Raw genomic sequence first — 22,674 nt, forward strand, 5'->3', positions numbered from 1 at the left:
GGGAGGGGGGAGGGAGAAGGGGGGTCTCCGCGCCGCCGCCCCGCCCCTCCCCGCCCCCGGTGCCGGCAGCGACGAGGTGGGTACAGCGGGACCGGCGCCCCCCCCCACATCCCACATCCCCGCCCCGGTGCGGCGTGAGGGAGCGGCGGCGCCGCGGGGAGGCCCCTCAGGGCCTCTCCCGCCGCCTGAGGGAGAGGCGGGGCCGCCCTCAGGCCTAACGGCCGCGCGGGGCACACGGCCCGGCCTGTTCCGTCCCGTCCGGGAGCGGGGAGGAGCCGTGCGGGGAGCCCCGGGGAGGCTGGGCGGCCCAGCCCGGCGGGGAGGGGAGAGGAGGGGAGGGTCGGGGGTGGCGAAACCCGGGGCGCGGCGGGTCCGCCTCTTTCATTGATGAAATTTAAATTCCTCGGGGGTTGCCTCCCGCCCGCCGGCCCGGGAGGGACAGCTTGGCGAAGGGGCCAGCGCGGCAGGCGGGCGGGCTACTGCCACCGGGACCGCCGTGTCTGCCGCCTCCCCGCCGCGCAGCAGCCGGACCGCCGGCGGCCGGGCTCCGCAGGGGCGCGGGGAGGCAGCCCGTGCTCCCGCCCCAGCCTTGGGGCAAAATCCACCCGGAACGGGTCACTCTGTATTTATAAGGGCAAAGTATTTGTTTTACTAAAGAGCGAAAATGTCGGCTTTTGCGAAAGGTAAGCTGGCGCGCGTTGTAATGTATTTATTTATTGACTCTTCAGCTGTGTGCACATAGATCTCTCTTTTCTCCCCCCACTTCTTTCCAGCAGCCCGTTAGAGCTCAGGCAGCGATAGGTGTAGCGGCGCGATCGGCAGCCGAGCAGCGATGTGCAAGGGCTTGCTCCAAGTGTTACTCGTTATTGAGCAGAGGGGCCTCTGCCGGCTCGGCTCGGTTGGCTTCCCTCCGTTAGATGCGTGGCTCTGGTGCGGTACAGGCGCACGGTGAAACCAGGCGGTTGTAGCGGTGGGGCTGTTATCCAGTGCCGGTGCACCGGTGGGATCTGGGGGGGTCTTGCAAGCACAAATCCCCCGTCTCCACTAAGCGGTCTGTTAAACTTGAGGGTGAAAGAGCACTGGGGTCGAACGTATTCACTTCTTTTCGGAGTGTATTTTAGCGTTTTCTGATCCCGGTGGGCTCCAGTGCTCTCCTTTACTCTCCGCATGTGTGAGCGTGTGTGTACGTGGTCTGAGTTTCAGATTCCTTTATTGCGAAATGGGGAACTAGCCCACAAGAGGTCATTTTGGGAAGAAAAACAACTTTGGTGCATTGCTGTGGCAGTTTTCTTCCCCTGCTTTCCTGTGTTCCTAATGGTGCTTGTGTGCTTTTTGTAATGAAATCCTTGCCTGTAGGTTTCCCTAAGAGAAATCCATGCAGGCCTATCAACAAATGTAATGTTGCCCATAGAAGGAACATGAGCAGGTCTTTCACTATGCAAACTTGGACACTGCAGGCAACCGAGGGCCTTGGCAGGCTCTGGGAAATCGTTGTTGCTTTCCCAGTGGATGTCTAGGACAGTTCAGCATCGATGTGTAAAGGCATTGACTGTCTCCAAAAGTCCTGTAGCACCTGGGCAAAATGCAGTGAGCCAAAGGGGGGAAGTGTTGGAGCCATGTTGCTCAACCCTCTGCTCTGAAACTTATCAAGATAAGCCCCTTCTTGCAGTCAGACACGTTATGAAAATACATTCTGAATTGTTCTTTTTAAACAGAGAGGGCTTATTTCAGCCTACTGCTGAAGGTGGCCATCTTGCAGGCAAGTGGTATTATTTATGAAACTGAAAGCTGGAGAAACCTAGATAAAGATCATAATCAGTTTTTAAAATACTACCGGAGACTTGACGATCGTAGAAGCTTTTAAAGAAAGTACCTGCCATTTAAATAGTCTCTTATCGGGCCCATAGCACTACAACATGTTGCCAATGTCAAGTGATATATTTAGCATGAGGATCAGCTGCTAGACTGAGGAATCCAGCTGTGTCTGACTGTAACACCTAAACCCTTGGTGTGTGCAGCTGGCAGGAGCGGCTGCCTAGGCTGCAGACTTCTGAGTGAGCTCAGGCTGACATGCTCATCTGTTAAGGAGAGAGCACGTTCAAGTTTAGCTTCACGTGTGCTTCAGTCCAACATATGTTGACAAACTTTGCCTGTAGTAGTAGGAAAAGAAAAATGTTTGCAAAGGCTGAGTGGGTATGTTCAGTTCTACAAAGTCAAGTGAACTACTGTTTCTTACCATTGCACATTATAGCGTGGGTAAGGAGAGATTTTTATCCTCATCAGAAATAAAAATTGCCTTGAACTTTTCAGCAGAGTTGGTGGAAGTGAAGACATTCAGTACCCTCAGCACAGAGTTCAAGGATAGAGCATTTAAAGTTCAGCTGCGTGTTATAACTTACTGGCCACCCTTGATTTTTATGCAAGTAGTCTGGCTCCAAGGAGACCTGAATAATTTTCTACTGTAGGTCTTTCTGTGTACTGACTTGGATTGCAAAAGTAAGGACAATTCATAACCCTCAGCCCAAAAGATTCCCCTTTTTTTCATGAGAGAGGGGACTTCTTGCTTGACTTGTCCCACGACTCCCTCCTCTGCTGAGTCCTTGTGTACGGAGTACCAAGGCAGTGAACTTCTCCTCAGAGTGAATTAATGAACAAAACTAATCAATTTTAATGCATTCTCTGCTTTTAATGTAGAATGAGAGGAGGAAATACGTGCAGACCCTTAAGTAAGGGGTCACTGCTGTTCTCTTCTTGTGCAGTTTTCCTGAGGACATCTGTCCCTCATTTTGTTTCTGACAGTGTACAAAGACCTCCTTTTTATTAGCTTGATCTGATTTATCATATTTTGTCTTTTCATATGTCAGTTCTGAAGTTCTGTATCATAAACCTGCAAATACTCAGCCATATGCTGTGAGGGCAGGGGCCAGGTTAGCAGTGAGAGCAGAGCACAAAAGCAGGCTAGAAATAACAGTGGGGGCAGGAGGGTTTGAGTGAAACTCCACGTGTCAGACACCACTATGAGCTTGGTGAAAGAGCTTCCCTTTCTCTGCTACCTGAGGAAGCTCTTTCTGCTAAAGGCATTAAAATAAGATATCCTGGGTGGTCATGTTTGCAAAGCCCAGTTTCCGAAGGATCAACTATTTAGTCTTGCTGTTCTGTTCTGTGCTAATCTCCTGCGTGGGCTGGTTCCCCAAGAGTCTTCCACTGCTTTATCCCACCCTTTTCTTCCTTCAGATAAGTGTTTAAGAACACTGATCCCATAGAAGTGGGCTTAGGCTGAAATCTGAGGCATTGGTAGCAAAATATCTTGGAAGAGGCATTTCTTTTTAAAAAGAAGTAGTGAGTTTATGTCCGCATGTACCCTTGGAAATCTCTTCCTGCAATTACCCAACACCTCTGCCTCCCATCTGACTTTCAGAGGCACAATAACTACTTTTCATTAAGCCTTAGGAAATTTTCCTTGCCGGTAGGAAATAACTGCTTTCAGATATGCAGTTGCACTGGCCCTTCTACTTCCTCATTCCTGCTAGGGTGAAAAGGGAAATCAACCTTCGCCCGGGCTGTTAAATTTAACAGTAGCTCACACTAAAGGACTGCAGTTGTCGTGCATAAATACCAGCTTCTTCCCAAAAACTCTGAGGGACAGCAACATGGGAATAACCAGTACCGAGTTCGTTCATTGGGAGTGGATACGCTAATGCTGCCGTCATGGTCTTGCTCTGGGGGGCCTTTAGAGAGTGCCATAGATCCCCATCCAGTCCAGATTTTGGTGGACATCTCTTCAGATAAATGCTTAAAACCCTCTGCTTTGCAGAGGCACCTTAAAAGCAGAAAAGCTTTGAGTTGCTATTTCTCTTGGCTGCTTAGTTACAGTATTCAAATCCTTACTTAGGCAGAACAGATACAGCAGAATAGATACTTTTCCTGCACCAGGCAAACACATGCTCTTATGGACTGCAGCCATGTCTACCTCTCTCTTTCCCCAAAATAATAATAATAGTACTAATAATGCTTTCCCCAAGCAACCGTGCCCTGGCATGTTGAATCTGGATGAGATGAGTGGGTGCAGTAGTTGTTAAATGGTCAACATAAACCCTAAATATTCTCTGTTGCCAGTAAAGGGTGCAGCCGACAGCTCTGGTAGCTTTGGCGGGCTGGGCTTTGGTAAGAAATGTCTCATCTAGCAGGCTGCTCTGCGTGGTGCTTGGAACAAGCAACAGGTTGGCTTTGCTTCTCTGTGAGGACTTTGGTGATCAAACGTGTTTAGCATTTGCTTGTTAAGCTGGGGAGAATTTTTAGTATTTATATATAAATAATATATATTAAAAAAACCCAAGACAAACTAGGACATTATCACATGTTTATTTTAATGATGCTTTTTTCTTTTGATTTGTGATGTTACTTCATGTTTAAATGCTTTTATCTGGTAGATACAAGTCTTTTGGCTAATAGGAGTGAACAGGATTTTCCTACTCACACAGGGAAGTTGCTAGCTGGTTCTGCCTTACTTAGCCTCAATGTGTTTAAGAAAAATGAATGATGGTCCCTGTTGGATACTTGGTATTTGCAGAGTTTCTTCTGAGATGCATTGCATCATATTGGGAGGTTCAAATGTTTTACAGACTGATGAACTGTGAGAAATGGCCACTGTTGCTGTAACAGAAGTCATGTATTACAACATGTTGTCAGGAGGATTACATACATATGAAAGCATCTCCAAGCAGTTATTTTTTTGGAGGTTTAAACCATGTTTCAGTGTGCATTAACCCAAAATGTGCGCATGAAAAGACATAAGTTGTAGCAGTTTGGTATGAACGTATCAAGCTGGTGTAGACCTCCTCGTTTTCCTGTAGGAGGAAGTGCTTCCTAATGAAGAGCTGTCCTGTCCATGTTTTTACATGCTCAACCTGGAAAGATATGCCTAGCAGGCTTTCAACTATTACCTGCTTTTCTACTAAATGAAGCATTTGAATAAAAAAAAAAGAACCTATTGTTCATTGCACTGTTCATCTTGAGCTGGCGTTTCCCCTGTGTTGCACCTCACACACTATGTGCACTGCAGCACTTGTCTGTCTTTTTTTTTCTCCTCCCCTACCTGCAAAACAGTGCAGTCAGGAAAATGGCTTCTGTGGGCTTCAAAGCAAGGATTAGATACTGTCGCTGAGGCTGTGGAATACTTTGCTTAAAAAACCTAAAATAAAACCAAAATTGTATTAAAATGAACTGCCTCTGGCTGTCTTATGCTCAATAGAACAGCCTTTTAATGCGTGTTCTAAATCAGTAAACTTTAAATGCAGGTTCCTCTTCTAACAATATTTTCTGGCAGTATCACTCTGTTCACTTGCAAAGTTTCCTCCTATCCCTTTTTGCACTAGTATTCAGGGTGTTTCTAAAATCCAGCTATATTTGGCAATACATGACTCTCTGTGTTACCGAGAAGTGATTACTCAAGGGATTTGGCAGAAATTAAATTAAGTGAGGTCTTTAGAGAACATACTCAGAATGTCTTTGGAGAACACGCTCGCTTCAAACACTTTCTGTTGGAAAATAGTCCTGTCATCTCCCGCTTCTTTCTGTGATGTGGACTTTACCGTGTAGAACATTTGTGTATTTACTCTTTTTCACTTCCACGGAGCTTATCACTTTCAAAAGCAAAACAAATGCTGAAGTGATAGACAGACGAATTTTCTGTGTTGCTTAGTAACTGAAACGCACGCTGGAGTGTGAAAATGCTCACACGAGAAAGTAACGGAGTGTTTACTGGAACAAACTGAAGATCCTGTGAAAGTGCACTGTATAAATCATTAAAGCATATGTTTTTATTTGCTTGTGTGAGCAGAAGGATACTCTTGATCACAATGTTCTACATAAAAGAATTTTTTTAGTAAAAAGCTTTTTCACACTTCTACTTGCTAAAGCGTGTTGAGGCAGTAGGATGTGAATTCTTTGGCTCTCTAGCGAAAAAGTGTGCTGCTGTGGATTATGGACACTTCTTGAGATAGATCATTGGTCTTTTGAGAGTTTTTTGAGTTTTGAGAGAAGAATTGTTGTTCTTTTGGCCCCAATTTAAGGTCTGTTCTCCAAGTTACAAAGAACAAAACCTAGGTTCCTGGAGTGCTAGCACAGTAGTAAAATGAGGCTGGATTATATGAGTTTATTAATTTTTAAAATGAAGGCTGTTTGTAGTCTAAATAAGCTGGTTTTCTTCTTTTTCCTTTAACCCTTTTGTAATTTTTATTTAAGATTTCAGCAAAGCAATGTCTCAAGCTGGCACTTCACAGTTTCAGGAAGTCATTCGACAAGAGCTGGAGTATTCAATGAAAGTAGAACTTGATAAGATACTCGCGACCGCACCTTCAAGTGAGCTAGAGGTAAGGAGCACAATGTGGATGCAATTCAAAGCATGAGAAACTAGATGCAGGAAATTGAGGCAAATATCATGCAGGGAGACAAATCATAGAATATTATGATCCTTAATTTCAGGATGTGTTCTGGTTCTGTGTGGAAGAGTAGCCTGGATGCAGTGTAAATAGACTTTCAGTTCCTTATTAACTGGGTGACAGAGTCACTAAGTGTTTAATCATCTTCAGTTAGTAAAGGTTTTCTGTTTAATGGGTTACAGAAAGGGAGGGTAAAGCTTTTACCCTGAAGATTGGGCCAAATTCTAGTGGTTATGATTTTGACTTGTCTTTTGGGTATCCAAGTTTGTTTTGTACATTGAGTTTTAGTGGAAATGAGCTTTTAGTCCCTTCTAGAATTTTTCCTAAATTTTAGCAAGTCTGCTTCAGTGCTGATAAAATTACTCTTGTGAGTAGATTGTACATCAAGTTTGTAGAAATGCTTCTGTGATTGAATAGATAAACATTAAATACCAGCATTAACTAATGCTTTTCTTCTTTGTAGCACACTAAAAATGACCTGGAAGGATTTAAGAAGCTATTTCATAGATTCCTACAAGAAAAGGGACCATCTGTGGACTGGGGGAAGATTCAGAGACCTCCAGAAGATTCTGTAAGTTGTGATGAAGTGGCAGTCTGTAACGAACATTAAACTGGCAATTGCTGCTTGTGGTAAATTCTGTAGTCACCCAATGGATATGGATATATCTGCTATGGTTCTGTAAAATCACATAGGGCAACACGTTGGGTTCTAACTGAAAAATAATTACTTATTGACATATGTTGTATGTGTTCCTGAACATCAGGCCGTGCTTAACATATGTGTTAAGTACTTTGGTGTTATTTTGTTAGCTGTTCTTTGAGCAGGGGAACAGGATGGGACAGATGCCATCTCACCATTTGGTACCTTCTCTGGAGTAAATGGTAACTTGTTTGGAAAGGAAGTAGGTAGGACCCTGGTTGTTCCAATTTCCCACCTGCCCGTGAAAGAAGGTTGCATGTCTCGGATGAAACTGTTTCCAGCAATCCATGCTGCTAAATAATTTGGAAGGGACATATGGCAGGTGGGCTGGGTTATGTAGCTCATTTAGCAACTTCTGTAACCTACAGCAGCTCAGTAAAAGTGAGGAATCTGAAACAAGCCGTTGACTGGGGTTTTCTTGAGTATAATTTTCGAATGTCATCTATGTTGTTGTAACTTAAAACCTACCACTTGAGCTGCTGCTGAAAAAGCACTAAATAATTTTTTTCAGCACGGTTTAGTACTGAAACAAATACGTCCTATTAAACCTAACCTCATTTTATTGGTTCATCTGCAGTCCTAAGGCTGTCTTTTGACTCTTGCATAGCTAACGGTGTAGTTGTGCTATGAATTCTTGCTTTTCCCAGTGTAGTGATCTTGGCATATTGCAGGACTTCTGTGTCCTCACACATTTGGGTTTCTGTTAGCCTCTCTGTGGCGATTCAATCGAGGCTCTGTTTCCAACTGAAAGGCAGGCTGTCCAGTTACTTCCAGAACAGATGCAGTGCTGCTCTCTAAAGCGTTGAAGAATGATGCTGTTTTAGAGCAAGTCTAGGGTTTTTCCAAGGTTGAGTGTTTTCTTTTAACTTCAAAAACATGTGATGTCTCTGTCTTCTGTACTGTAACACTGAATGAAGTGTTGCTTTTGGGGGAAAAATCCACTGTCAATAAAGAGACCAAGGTGAGAAACTGGAGTTCTAGGTAACATGACTTACAAGGAAGGCTGAAGAAAAAGGGGTTGCTTGTAGTCTAGAGGGTGTGAGACTGGGGAGTGGTACGTCTCTTATATGTGTAAAAAGGTAGGTGCAACAATGAAAGGAATAAACTGTTCCCTGGGTCAAGATAAATCCTGGGATTAAATGACAGCAGTTTGATGCGAGTGAATGGGCTGCTTTAGGAGAGGGAGAGCTATTGTCTATTTTTAAAGTTTTGCACACCTTCAGTGGAAAAACTTTCAAGTTCTATAAAAGACTGAAAATTATCGGGTAGGACATTGGGAGCAAATGTCAGACAGGAGGGTTATGATAAGACGCTGAAATAGTCTGATGGGAGATTCCCAGGCATGGCAAGCCGCTTAAAAAAGAATTTAGACAAAGGTCTGAGGTCACAGAGGGCTGAAAGGAGGCAAGATTAGAAAGGAGTTATCTCTCTTCTTCTCTATGGCCTGTACTGGCTCATTCTCAAATGTGTCCCTTAGCTGCGTAGCAGCTTGTGACAGAGAGAGAGAGAGAAAGGGAAGAATCCTGCCAAATCAAGTCTCTCTGGGTCAGGCGAGATGCACGTGTGATCTTAAATGAAATTTTGCTTCCTAGAATGAACTCCAAACCAAATAGTCATGCTTGGTAAATGTCACAGAAGAAAGCTAGGGAAAAATACCCGCCAACAAACTTCCTTGCATGCATTCTTCACATTCATGCTTTAGGATTACTTGGATGATACTTAGACTTCCTGATCTGACAGGATGTGGGTTGAGCACTCAAAAAGTGAGAGCAAGCTTTTCTTTTTTTGCTGACTGCAGGAGTTCCATCTCCCTCCTCTCCTCAAACCCTGCATGGATTTATCCTGCCTCCACCTCCTTTTAACATGTCAGTCATGTAGGGGACATACTGTGAAAAGTGATAATGTGTCTTACAGGAAACCCTTTTCAGGTGACCTGCAGCTTAACTTCTCTCAAGTTATTCTTTGCTGAGGGGTGATGCCTTCTGGAATTATTAGATAAAAGTTGATTTCTTAAAGACCAGAATTCCAGAATTATTAGTGTAGCTAGTATAGGTAAGAACAGTATATGAGCCTTTAGAAGATTATTTTAGAAGGGCTTCAGAATAAAGACTGCAGTACTGAGTTCTGAGTTGGGACACGTGAATCCATCTGTGAATATATGCAGATTTTATGAGTGTTCCACTTGAGTTTTCTTTTCCTAGCTGTAACACCTCACAGTATGCTTTCCTCCTGGTCTTGTTACAACAGCACGGAGGCAGGGAAGCCTCACCCTAGACCATGTCGCCCAAGGCTCTGTCCAGCCTGGCCTGGATGGAGCATCCCTGCCAGGGATGGAACATTTACCACTTCTTTGGGCTACCTATTCCAGTGCCTCTCCACCCTCACTGTAAAGAACTTCTTCCTTATATCTAACCTGAATTTCCCCTGTTTAAATTTGAACCCATTGCCCTTTGGCCTATTGCTACAGTCCCTGATGAAGAGCCCCTCCCCAGCATCCTTGTAGGCCCCCTTCAGATACTAGAAGGCTGCTGTGAGGTCTCTACACAGCTTCTCTTCTCCAGGCTGAACAGCCCCAACTTTCTCAGCCTGTCTTCATACAGGAGGTGCTCCAGCTCCCTTATCATCCTCGTGGCCCTCCTCTGGACTCGCTCCAACAGCTCCATGTCCTTCTTATGTTGAGGATACCAGAAGATTGTTTTGGAGGATTGGTTTGCTGCTTAATCAGTCCAAAGCACTGAGAATTCTGCCAAGTGCAATCTTCAGCTGATGCCTAGTAGAGCTCAGAGTATCTGTTTAGGCATATATGTGCATGTATGTGTGTATGCATAGACATACACGTGTGTGTATATCTGTAAAAAAAATAAAAGCACCAAAAAATGTACAAAAGTGTGGGGTTGGGGTGGGGAGAAATTTGTGTTTAACAGCTAAAAAAAGTTCATTAATAGTTTATTGCATTTATAGGCTTTGTCTTTTGATTTTCTACCTTACAGAAGCTACTTCTGACTTTCAGATTAGGTTGGAAAGGTTTTCAGGCTTTTTCCCAATGCCACAGGACTGTGCTATGCAGGGGCAGAATTTCTGATCAGACTTCCATGGGTCATATAATGTGTTATCCTTTGTGCTTGTTCTTTGAATGTAGCTTTCTGTTCTTTCCTGCAGCATCTGCTGACAAGTAAAGGCTCTTGTCAGTAAATTGAAACAGAAATGATTGTCTTGTAATGTTCTTCCATTTTTATCTGCAATGGGAGATTTCATCCCTGACCTCCATGTTTTCCTTAATGCTAAAGGGCAAGCAACTTGTAAGCTCCACACAATGATAACAGAAGATTGAACCCATTTCACACTATATTGGTAAACATGTGACTTGCTTTTTTCCTTCCAGATGCTTTGCTTCCATATGTCCAAATGCTTGCAGTGGTAGCTAGCATAGTTGGGACCCATTACTGTTGCAGTCTTCAGAGAAGAAAGTATACTTAGTCAGAGTGGCAGTTAACAAGGAGAAGGAGGTAAAGAATGTGGACATGGCAAGTGTAATTTAATCTGTTAATGCACATTGCAGCAGTCTGTTTGTTTGAATTGGAAGCAATAGCAAAGTCCTGCTGGGAGGCCTCTGAGAGCTGCAGTGATTGAGCTAACCTCCGAGTAGCCATGCAAAACCTCATCTAGGACATAAAGGAAGCATCCAAAGCAATGTGAGTGTGAAAGGAGCTTGTCTGTTAGAGGCTTTTTTTTTTTTTTCTCCAGTGGTTGGATTCTTGTCTGCAGCTCAGGTTGTCGTCTCAATGAACTACATTATGAAGGAAAAGAATGAATATCATGCTTTTACTCAAAAGCAAAATATCTTCCTAATCTCAGACTCTGGAAACAGATTTTAAGGGTTCACTTGTTGCTATTTCTAAAACTGTCCCTTTGTGCTGAGTAAATATTTCCTTGTTGCTCTGTAAGTACATATTGACTAACATGGGTGTATTCCTTTCCAGTCTACCCACGATGACAGCCCTGATGCTCATTTTGTCTGTCTCTGACAAACTCTTGCAAACCTCCTTGCAGTAGGAGTATGCTTCTGAAATCTGTTAGTCAAACTCCCAACGTTGCCTCATGCAGACTGTTCTGAAAATCACTTCTGTGACATTGTCTGCAAAACCAAAAGAAGCTACATATGTCATCTTAGAACAGTCCCAAACCACAGGTTTGAGACATGTCTCGAATGAGTAATGCTGTAGTCATAGAATCCACTAGGTTGGAAAAGACCTTTAAGATCATCAAGTCCAACCATTACCCCAGGGCTGCCAAGACCACCACTAAACCATGTCACTAATACGGGTCAGGATGCCTGTTGGCTGCCTTGGCTGCCTGGGCACAAGCTGGCTCATGTTCAGCTCTGTCAATCAGCACCCCCAGGTCCTATTCTGACGAGCAGCTTTCCAGCCACTCTTCCCCAAGCCTGTAGCATTGCGTGGAGTTGTTGTGGTCCAAATGCAGGACTCAGCACTGAGCCTTGTTGAATCTCATACCATTGGCCACAGCCCATTGATCCAGCCTGTCCAGACCCCTCTGCAGAGCCTGCCTACCCCCCCAGATCAGCAGATCAACACTCCCAGCCAACTCTGTGTTGTCCACAAATTTACTGAAGGTACACTCAATCCCCTCATCCAGATCATTGAGAAAGATATTAAACACTGGCTGTAACACTGAGCCCTGAGGGACACCACTAGTGACCCATCACCAAGTAGATGTGATACCATTTACCACCACTCTTAGGGCTCGGCCATCCAGACAGTTTCCAACCCAGTGAAGAATACACTTATCCAGGCCATGAGCAGCCGATTTCTCCAGGAGAACGCTGTGGGAGACAGTGTCAAATGCTTTACTTAAGTCCAAATAAATGATGTCCACAACCTTTCCCTCATCAACCAGCAGACATCTGGTAGGTTGAAGTTCACCACGCGAACAAGGGCAAGTGATCGTGAAACTTCTCCCAGCTGTTTGAAGAACACTTCGTGTGTAGCTTCATCCTGGCTGGGTGGTCTGTAACAGACTCCTGCCAGGATATCTGCTTGGTTGGCCTTCCCCCTGGTCTTTACCCACAAACACTTGGCCTTCTCACTCACAACATTGAGTTCAAAGCAGTTGATGCACTCCCTGACATACAACACAACCCTGCCACCACTTTTTCCTTGCCTATCCCTTTTGAAGTGCCTGTAGCCATCCGTTGCAGCACTCCAATCATGCGAATCATTCCACCACATTTCTGTGATGGAGATAATGTCATGATTTCCCTGCTGCACAATGGCTTCCAGCTCCTCCTGTTCGTTGCCCATGCTGCGGGCATTGGCACAGATGTATTTAAGTTGCCCTGTGGGTCTGGACTCCAACAGTGGCATGCTACCCTTTGGCTCATGTCTAGCAAGCCTGGTGTTATCCCCTTTCCCCTTCAAACCTAGTTTAAAGCCCTCTCTGTAAGCCCTGTTACCCCCTGGGCTAGGATCCTTGTCCCCCTTTGGGACAGGTGTACCCCATCTGCCACCAGCACGCCTGGTGCTGTATGAACATGGTATAAAACCCCAAAATTCTGACACTGGCACCAGTTATGGAGCCAGGAATTACGTAGAAAGATTTTTCTGATGTAACCATTGACATTGATCTTGACTGGCAGGAGGGATGAGAACACTGCTTGGGCTCCCAAACCCTGAACTAGTCACCCCAAGGCCCTGAAGTCCTTCTTGAGTCCCCTTAGGCTTCTTGAAGAGGTTTCCTGATTGCCCATCTGGAAGACTAATAAAGGATTGTAGTCACAGGGCCGTAGTGACTCACAGGACAAGTGAGTTTTCTGGTGACGTCCTTTACCCTGGCCCCAGGGAGGCAGCAGACTTCCCTGTGAGTCTGGTCAGGCTCACATGTGGGGCCCTCTGCTCCCCTTAGGGTGGAGTCACCAACCACCACCACTCTTTTTTTCCTAGTAGAGCTGGTTGTAATATGAGGTGTTCTCTTCTGTGGGAACTCTTCTGACCTGAGTGATCCCTTATCATCATCTTCCTCAACATTCCTGATCCTGAAGTACCAAACCTCAAATCTCTTGTAAAGGGAAATGCATAATGCAAGTACAGATGCATAGTCATGCATCTGTAAGCCATGTCATTCGTGCATGTTTTTGTTCCTGAAGTATTTCTCCATCAGCACTTGCTTGTCAAATCCACTGTTGCAGACCCTTAGAGCAAGATTTTGTTTTCATTACTGTGGAGCACTTTTTATGCTTGTGTATATACTAAGAGGTGATGAGGTAGTTCTGCATATTGGTGCCTACACATGACAGGAACTGCTAGATGATGGCACTGGCATCCAGCAGTCCTGATGCTGCAGCGATCCTGCTTGAATTGGAGTTCTTGACATTTGTTATTCTCTGAATTAAAGACCCTTCAAGATCCAGGGCTTCTTTGCCAAGTTGTTATTTCCAATGCCTGTGCCAGAAAAACTGAAATATTTAGCAAGGCTGAGTTATAAATGTTGTGTTGTAGCTGATGCAACATCCAGTGAACTAAGTCCTTGATGGAACCATTAACTTCACCAGGATTTTACTCTGAGCTTAATGCATAAGCGAGTTTCAGGCATGATAGCGAAGGCATGAAAAGGTAGTCAGTGCTTCAGCAAAAGCAGATGATTTTGAGGCAGTCTGGCCCTGAACTGAGTGGCAGACTGCCTGCTTTTTGGAGAGCTATGTTGTGAGTGATGCAAGGAGAACGTAGTGAGACTTGAGATCATTTTTTTGGCTGTTCATATGGTTTCTGAGCACTGTGGGTGTGACTCACATCCCACCCAGCTAAAGCTCAAACCTAAATGTTTTAAATGCTGTTGGAGTCTGATAAGGAATGGTATTGTCCTTGGAGTGGATGGGAAGTAGTAAATCTTGAATGTAAATCTCTGTAGATCCTGCTGGTAATGAATTGTTCATTAAGCTTTCTAATGTTCCTTCAGTATATTAAAATCAATGTTTATCAGTACATTGAAATCTGTGTTTATCATCTCTTAGTGAGAAGAAGGGTTGTTTTTCAAGGTGTCTACCCAGCCTGAACACAGTCTCTGTTGCTGACAAACACAGCAAGGTTCTGCTTTTTGCACGCTTCTGTTCCTGAAAAGTTCTAGGGGCTCTGGAAGGAAGTTCCTGCATGTGTCCTGTGTGAAATGGCAGTGGTCATGTTGCTGCTTGCTGCCTGAGCTGTGCTGACTCCATGTGCCGTGATCTTATTTTTAAATATAGGCCATAAGCTTTTCAGATCCCGTAAGGCAGAATTTCCATAATGTGAGGGATCTGCTCTAATCTGCTGCCTGTGGCATACTGGAATCTGGAATACACAGACTCTCCTCTCTACCCCCGCACATCCGGGTGAGAAATATGACTCTTGTTCCAGTGCAACATGAATTTCCATTCAAACCCCAGCCTGCCTTGCCCAAAGCAAACAGTTCTGAAAGCTATTCTGTATGTATTTGGTTTTGGAAGTCAGCTGTGAATCTTACACACCCCTTACCAGAGCTAGAATAAATTTCTTGCTGCTAGAATACACACAGCACTGAAAGACCAAGGCTTTTCTTCACAAGAAAATCTCTAGAAGGGCAGGCAAAAGGATAATTGTATTGATTTTGCTCTAACAGTTTTGGCATGATACCTGTAATTGCACTGTTACCTTTGTTTCTTTGACTTGGGTGCTTTGGCTTAGTGGACAAGCAGTGCCTATTGCAAGGCACACAGTCATTGCAAGCCTGATTTTGCTTTCCATCACTAGCCTCAAATGTAGCCTATACCCTGTTTGTATACCTGTAGGATAGTTGTCAGCAAGGTAGAACTTTCTGCAAGGTTTAATGTGAGCTGGATGAACTCATCCTGAAAATAGCAGGATAAGAACTAGGAACTTTCTTCCACTTCGTAGCATGCTATAGGGAGAGATAAATTATTATATAGGACTAATAGTTGGAATAAAAATCGGTTGAAGCTGAGTCAAAGAACTGACCTTTTGCCAAGAACGTTGCCTTTGACAACCTCAAAGCAAAGTTTAAGCTGTTTGGGGAAGAAAAGTTTTATATCCTGCATGCAGGGCCTGTGTTCCTGAGTGAAGGGGGTCATCTTACTGGGGAGGTGAGTTAGATGGCTCACAAGGAGACCCCTCTCCTTCTGCAGGGTAAGAGGAGGGTTGTGATAACTGCCTGATAACTGGCATAACTGGCCTGACTTCTGCCTTACCCCTCTTCACTATCAAGTCAGTCCCCTCTATCTGGAAGAGCAGAGACATTGTTACATCTGGATGAAGCTGATTGTGTCACAAAACCTATAGAACCTCTTAAGAAAAGAGGTTCCTGTAGTAACAAATTGGGTTATTTGTATTTTGTAACAAATCAGATTATTGCAGACTCATTTTGCAAATGTTCTTCAGTGTCATAAATCATATAAATAAATGTGGATATTATTGCCAAATTTGAAGTTTTGATGGTTTTCAGCAGAAAGCAATTCCCTTCCAAATATCTGACTCCTGAGGCTTGGTTGGTTGTTTTTACAGATCCAGCCCTATGAGAAGATAAAGGCCAGAGGACTGCCCGATAACATTGCTTCTGTCTTGAACAAGCTGGTGGTTGTGAAACTAAATGGCGGCTTGGGCACGAGCATGGGTTGTAAAGGCCCAAAAAGCCTCATCGGGGTGCGGAACGAGAACACCTTCTTGGATCTGACAGTTCAGCAGATTGAGGTAACTTCTGACGGGCTTCTCTTTCTGTGCTGGAGGAAGCAAGACACACTGAGCTTTCCTGCATGACCCTTGAAGAGAGATTGCAGTGGATCTTGCCAAAAGGAAGAGGAGAGGGAAGTTAGGTCTGGTCACGGTTGCCAGTGGTGAAGTGGGGAATTGCTTTGGAAAGAATAGGCATGAAAGGGGCAGGGCAACCAGCCGTTGAACTCTGCCCACTCAGTACATGTTAGCACAAGTGTAATTCAGCCTGTGCACACCAGCCAGTGCTGATTGTCTCCAGAAACACAATCAATCAAACTGTAGAGCTGGCCTGGCGTGGCTCACTCCTGTTTCTGACTCCTCCAGGTGCAAGTTTGAGTTTCAGCTTTTTAAAAGCCTTTTTTATGTGTGTTAGAACAAAGCTCTTCACAGCAGCTTCAAGTTCCCTGTCGAATTAAAACCCTCATGCTGGAAGAGATTGCTGGCATTTTCCTCTAAAAAAAGAGAAGTAAAAGAAAATAACAGCTGCTGGTGTTGAGAGGACATTTCAGCTTATGTTTTTAATGCAGAATTTTCCTCACACAGCAGATAATTACGATGCTCATTAGAGCAGGAAATTGGGTGTGCCTATTCCATGGTTTCTGGAGCTCCAACAGTTTTTGCCTCAGTGTGGTGTTTGTTTGGAGTGACTCTCCAGTGTATGTTAGACAGTTCTATAGCAGACTTAAATTTATATCCAGCTAATGCAGCCCTAATCCTCTGGTGCTGCTTTCTCAAAAGGGTCATGGTGGAAGTCTCTGACTCCACCAGAGGTTGATGATCTCCACCAGAGGTTAATGATCCCAAACACTCCCCAGCAGACAAGCACTATATCTGATACACAAAGCTTAAAACTCACTGAAGTATCTTTTTTCCCTGCACGCTCTATCTTTGGTGGAATGCTGTCGTGTTTTCTGGTTTTTGCCTGCGCACATGGAAATGCTTTTGTGTATTTCAGCTCCATTCTGTAGATTTCCAAATAATTAACAGGACAATGTTCCATTCACGAGGTATTCTCGATACTCCTGTCCATCTCATAGCCTGGCAAGACAGCTCCAAAGTGCTTACTATAAAGGGAAGGTTTTGAAACTTCACCCTGACAGACATTAGTAATTTGAGGAGAACACGCCTTTTGTAGTCAACAGCAGCCTAAAACTTGAAATCATTATTTTGTGGTGGTGTGCTTTTCAAATTGTAAATCTCAATGCAGATTTTAAACCAAAGGTTAATTAGACATAAATTAATGTGGCCCTTATCTTTACTACTTACAAAGATTTGTTTTCCTTTACCTGATTTATTATCCTTTCTGTCAGCATAAGCACATCTCACTTTTATCTCATGCATTTATTATTTTCAGTCTGTTTTATCTACTTTTTTTCTCCCAAAATCTTAGGTGTCAGGAGTTAAAGCTAACAATACATGCTGAATTTACCATTTCTTTCCCATCTCAGCATTTAAACAAATCCTACAACACCGATGTTCCTCTCGTTCTCATGAATTCCTTCAACACTGATGACGACACGAAGAAAATCTTGCAGAAATACAGTCACAGCCGTGTGAAGATATATACTTTTAATCAGAGCAGGTATCACAAAACTTCTGCACTTGGCTTGAAAGGCAAAGCTGGTTTGCATTTTTCACATTCCAAATGGTGTGGGGTTTAGTTTGAGATGCTGAGGTAGCAAAATGTCTTCTGTACCCAGGTTCAGTCTCCGTTTTGGGCCTCTCTGAAAGACTGAAGCATCACGGTGTTAAGCAGAGTCAAAGGCATTCTATTAAAATTAGGGAGAGGGGTGCGTGGGGATGACAGTTTCTAAGAAATTTATGGATAATGGTGTACTGGATGCTGACCACTTGATTCCTGAACTTGCTTTTTGGGTACCTGGGCTCTGGAGGGAAAGGGAACAGTTTTGTTCCTGATCAAGAACAATCTCTAATGTGAAGTGGCTGATGGTGTTAGAGGTGTGCTCAGCATGCTCTGCACCTGCCTGTCAGAGGAAAGCTGTTTTACAGCATGGTCTGAGAACTGTGGCTTTAAATCCTTGAATTAGAGGCTGAATTCTGCAGCTTCTCAGTGACAGTTCAGTATTTGGATGGGTCTTACAATTCGGAGTACTTACACCGATCTAGAAACATGGTACCTTCAAAAGCTGTATGGAAAAGCCCCTGTAGTCGCACCTTTGCTCTTCTGTTTTCCTTCAGACTTCCGCTAGTCTGACGTTGGCGAGGACTTAACACAACCCATTGTCTTCCCAGGTATCCCAGAATTAACAAGGAAACTCTGCTGCCGATAGCCAAGGATGTGTCTTACTCAGGAGAGAATACAGAGTGCTGGTATCCCCCAGGCCATGGGGATATCTATGCCAGTTTCTATAACTCCGGTCTGCTGGATAACCTCATTGCAGAGGGAAAGGAGTATATTTTTGTGTCCAATATAGATAACTTGGGTGCCACTGTGGACCTTTACATTCTTAACCATCTTATGAACCCACCCAATGGAAAACGCTGTGAATTTGTCATGGAGGTGACAAACAAAACCAGGGCGGATGTGAAGGTAAAGGGAGTTGGTTGTGCAAGTGTCTGAATGCTTGGCATGTTGGTGACAATCCCAGCTTCTCATCTCTTCTGTATGCATGAATTCAGACATACATTACATCTTCTTAGAGCTATTTCAGGCACCATTTAACACATCAGCTGTGATCTAATTCAAGATGCACAAAATCAGCAAGTTTATGAAGTTCTCATCCATGCAACAAATTGATCTAGGTTCTGGGCAGCAGCAGACAAGGACAGCCTGGACTTGGCTGATGACTGAGAACACAGGTGACTTCTGCAGGGTGCTGGTCACAGCCTCCACACTGTCACTTCCACAGGGGAGGAGTTGGAGGATGGTAAAAGCAGAGCACTGAGGGGTGGGATCCGGCAGTTTTATCTCCACTGACTGTAAACCACCACAGCTGCTTACCCAGCTGTCAAGGTGTGCATTGCACAACTCAGCTTGGCTGCCAGCCTGCTACTGCCCGAACCCCTTGACTTTGTATGAAGTCGAGGTTTGACAACTTGAGAGATGTTTATGACACATATTAAATACTTTCAGTGTGCAGTAGTTTGTGCCATAACTGTGCTTTGCCTCTTTTAAATGTGTGCATGGGGAGGAAACGTGATTTCCTCTGTGTTCATTAGATATTAAGAAAGCTCTGGCTTAGTCTTATGAAACCACAGAAATGCACTGTAGGAGTACAATTCAGGTAAGTGAAGTACCACTTGTTTCTCAGTAAGTGCCACAAGTACAGAACTATTGGATTTCACTTAGATTTTGCTCTGTATTTTAGCAGAGGGCTGCTGAAGGTGATTTTTTACAACAGCAGCACTTGCAAATGATTCTCAGCAACTTTCCTTAGAAGAATTAACTGTCTTTGAGTGCTGAAACATGATCGTTTGACAGTCCTGACTGTACTTTAAACATACTCTATAATTAGTAACCTGGTAGCTAAACACAAGCAACATGTTTTCACTGAGGTTCAACTTTAAATGCCAACAAACCAGTGTCTCTGGGGTGAGGGGAAGGTTTGTCATGAACAAGACTTAATTCTTCTCTCTCTGCCCCTCGCAGGGTGGCACGCTCACGCAATACGAAAACAAGCTGAGGCTTGTGGAGATAGCTCAGGTCCCGAAAGCACACGTGGATGAATTCAAGTCCGTGTCCAAATTCAAAATCTTCAATACCAACAATTTGTGGATTGCTCTGTCTGCGATTAAAAGGCTGCAAGAGAAAAATGCTATTGACATGGAGATCATTGTTAACCCAAAGGTAATCAGCTAGGAAGACGTTAGAGGAAACGGATTCAGAAGTGTTTGTTTCTAGGTAACTGAACAGGGACTGCTGCCTTCAGAAAGGAGCCGGTCTGACGGCTCTGACTTAGGCTCAACTATAGTTCTGGGTGCTGTTACCTGCTGGTTATGTTGACATGAGTTTTCTCTTCCAGACCCTGGATGGAGGCTTGAACATCATCCAGCTGGAGACTGCAGTTGGTGCTGCTATTAAGAGTTTTGAGAACTCCCTAGGGATAAACGTACCTCGTAGTCGTTTTCTGCCTGTTAAGACCACGTCAGATCTCTTGCTTGTGATGTCCAATTTGTATAGCCTTAATGCTGGATCCCTGACGATGAGTGAGAAGCGAGAATTTCCAACTGTGCCTCTTGTCAAACTGGGAAGTTCTTTCACAAAGGTAAACTCCTGTCATTATACTTTGGTTTTTATCTCTTTGAATAAAAACAGGCCGTAGCAATAACTAAGTGAAAAGTGAGGTTTAGTTTATCAACCTCTGCCCATCTTTCCCTTTGCTCTTTGTAAAGAACTGTTTGTTAGAATACAAACTGCTTCACATGCCTGCATTATGTGATACTGCTGTCAGATGCTCTTTACCCTGTCCTTTGAGGAAAGAGAAGGTGAATTGGGCTGTGGGTGCTCTCTGGAGCTTGCCCGACATGGGTGAGATGCTGCCCTTACTGCTTCTCATGGTTACCTCTGAAAAAAATGTCAATAGCAGGTTGCTTTCAAAGTAGCAACTCCTGCATTAACTCAGATGTAGATTCTAGAAAGGTCCCTGAAAGGAGATTTCAGGGAAGCTCCCACACTTGTCTTGATCCGCAGATGGATTTAAAACTGTCCCTATTCTTTCCTCTCTCCTAAAGGTTCAGGATTACCTGCGGAGGTTTGAAAGTATTCCAGACATGCTGGAGCTGGATCATCTCACGGTTTCAGGTGATGTTACATTTGGGAAGAATGTTTCATTAAAGGTGAGTGTGTAATTGGGATGCTCCTACAATAAACATGACTTATCTCTGCTCCCTGGTAACTGATCCTGCCTTGGACTGGGCCTTTACATGCAGTCCATGTCCCTAGGAATTAACTGCCCACTACATCTGCTTCCCTGTAGTCCTAGTGAGAGATGAGGCTTATCTGTGAACCTTGGGACACTGGGTCCAAAACAAGGCTCACTTCTTTGTCCATTAGCACATACCACCTTGCCTCCCAGGCCACTTTAGAGCCACAGGCCCCTTATCAACTGGAGTTCTTGATTCATTAGTAGATGTTGAAGCTGAACAACTTAGTTTCTCTCTCAACTTCTTCCTTAGGATCTGGCCAGTCCTAAGTAGAACTTTGTCACGGTCCTGTAACAGTCCAGGGCAGTTCAGCTGCTGTCACAGAGGGGTGGTGCATGGTGGGGCTGCACCAACCAGCACTCAAACTGAGGCTGTTAGCAGCGTGCACACGCAGATGTGTCTCTTCCCGGTTCTGTGTATTTGCCCCCATAGTGGCAAGCTGTGCTACAACATACTCATGGGCGACATTTTTCCACCTAAAAGCAAGCAGACACGATAGGAGTGCTTACAGCAAGCACATGTCTTCAAAGAAGGCATCAGCTCTGCTTGTAAACTGATAGTATCTACTATGCTGGTAATTACAGTGTTTCCAATATTGCTTGCTTAAAACCTTTGTCTTTGGGCAAAAAAAACAAACAGTCTGTGCAGAAACAATACAACTGGCTGCATCCAGGACCTGGCTGTGTTACAGCTGGCACCTCACTGGTCCTCCAGACAGTGCTGTGCTTGCTTGGCCCAAGTCAACAGGTAATATAAAGTTTCTAAACACTTGTTTTCTTTCCTGTACATCCAGGGAACAGTTATCATCATCGCAAATCACGGTGACAGAATTGACATCCCAGCTGGAGCTCTACTAGAGAACAAAATCGTCTCTGGCAACCTGCGGATCCTGGACCACTGAGTGGGTGAAAGAGCACGGTCAGTTCTGCAGCCTGCTGTGCTAAACCAGCCTCCTGATGGAAGAACCTTTTAAGCATTAGAAATATAAGTACACAGAGGGCCTACGCTTTGTCATCTCCATAGTACCCTGCAGTATTAATTTCCAATTACTTTCTCGTGCTTATCTCGTTAAGCAGACACATAGCGCCATGGATGTGCGTGAGTAACGCTTCAGTCCTTCACAGAGATTCTGTAACTCAGTTAATATAACCTTGAAGTGCAATACTGTTTGTCTTGCGGTAAGATGGACAGATCTTCTTTGATAAGAAGTGAAGAGGCTTGCCTCTGACATTTAGTAGTTTTGAATTGCTTGTAACTGCAGAAAGCAAGCTGTGAAGCAATACAGGTGGGACAACGTGGTTAGCTACGCGTGTGACTTTCATGAAGGCACAGTTGAAAACCAAACGTTTCACTACTGCTAAATGGGCTGTTAAAACCCCTGTAGTTCATGTGCTCACAACTCGCCCACCCCAGAGCCCTCTTCAGCCCCCCCAGACTACAAGCGCGATGTCTCATCCCAGTTGTACATTGCTATAGTTGGGGTGAGGCTGCCGATACCTCCATTTCTGTATTGTGAGAGTGGGAATCGTCGCTGTTCCAAACTCACCCAAAGAATCCAATACTTGAGAAAAATGCCTCAGTATCCACGTGTGGTGTTTGCTTTTTCACATCCCCGTTAAGACTGGATCTCCTGTTCATATCTGAATCCTCAATCTGCCCTCTTCTTTTTCAATAAATGGATCACGTTGACTACACCCATGTTCATATTGTCACAGCCATGTATGTTAATTTATCTTCTCTTGAGTCATTTCTAAATTTGTACAGGAATCGAAATCCCTGTCCCGATCACTATTGATTTCTTAATGTTTCTCTTGTATTTACATGCAGACAACTTTTATTTTATAAGCTTAGTATAACACTGGTATGTATCATTAAAGAAGTTGGTCTTTAAAAACAA

At 44.2% G+C, this 22,674-nt stretch overlaps 1 protein-coding gene across 1 annotated transcript; it reads left to right on the top strand.

The window, feature by feature from the left end:
- Positions 1–214: 214 nt before the first annotated feature.
- UGP2 (UDP-glucose pyrophosphorylase 2) lies at positions 215–22,674 on the top strand. The gene is made up of 10 exons (XM_030489079.1): positions 215–683; positions 6,244–6,371; positions 6,904–7,011; positions 15,687–15,872; positions 17,342–17,475; positions 18,147–18,444; positions 19,504–19,701; positions 19,877–20,119; positions 20,586–20,690; positions 21,571–22,674. Exons 1-10 carry the CDS (start codon positions 665–667, stop codon positions 21,676–21,678), a joined length of 1,527 nt encoding a protein of 508 aa, XP_030344939.1. The 5' UTR covers positions 215–664; the 3' UTR covers positions 21,679–22,674.

Source organism: Strigops habroptila, chromosome 6, assembly GCF_004027225.2.
Source record: "Strigops habroptila isolate Jane chromosome 6, bStrHab1.2.pri, whole genome shotgun sequence".
In the NCBI taxonomy this organism is placed as follows: Eukaryota; Metazoa; Chordata; class Aves; order Psittaciformes; family Psittacidae; genus Strigops; species Strigops habroptila.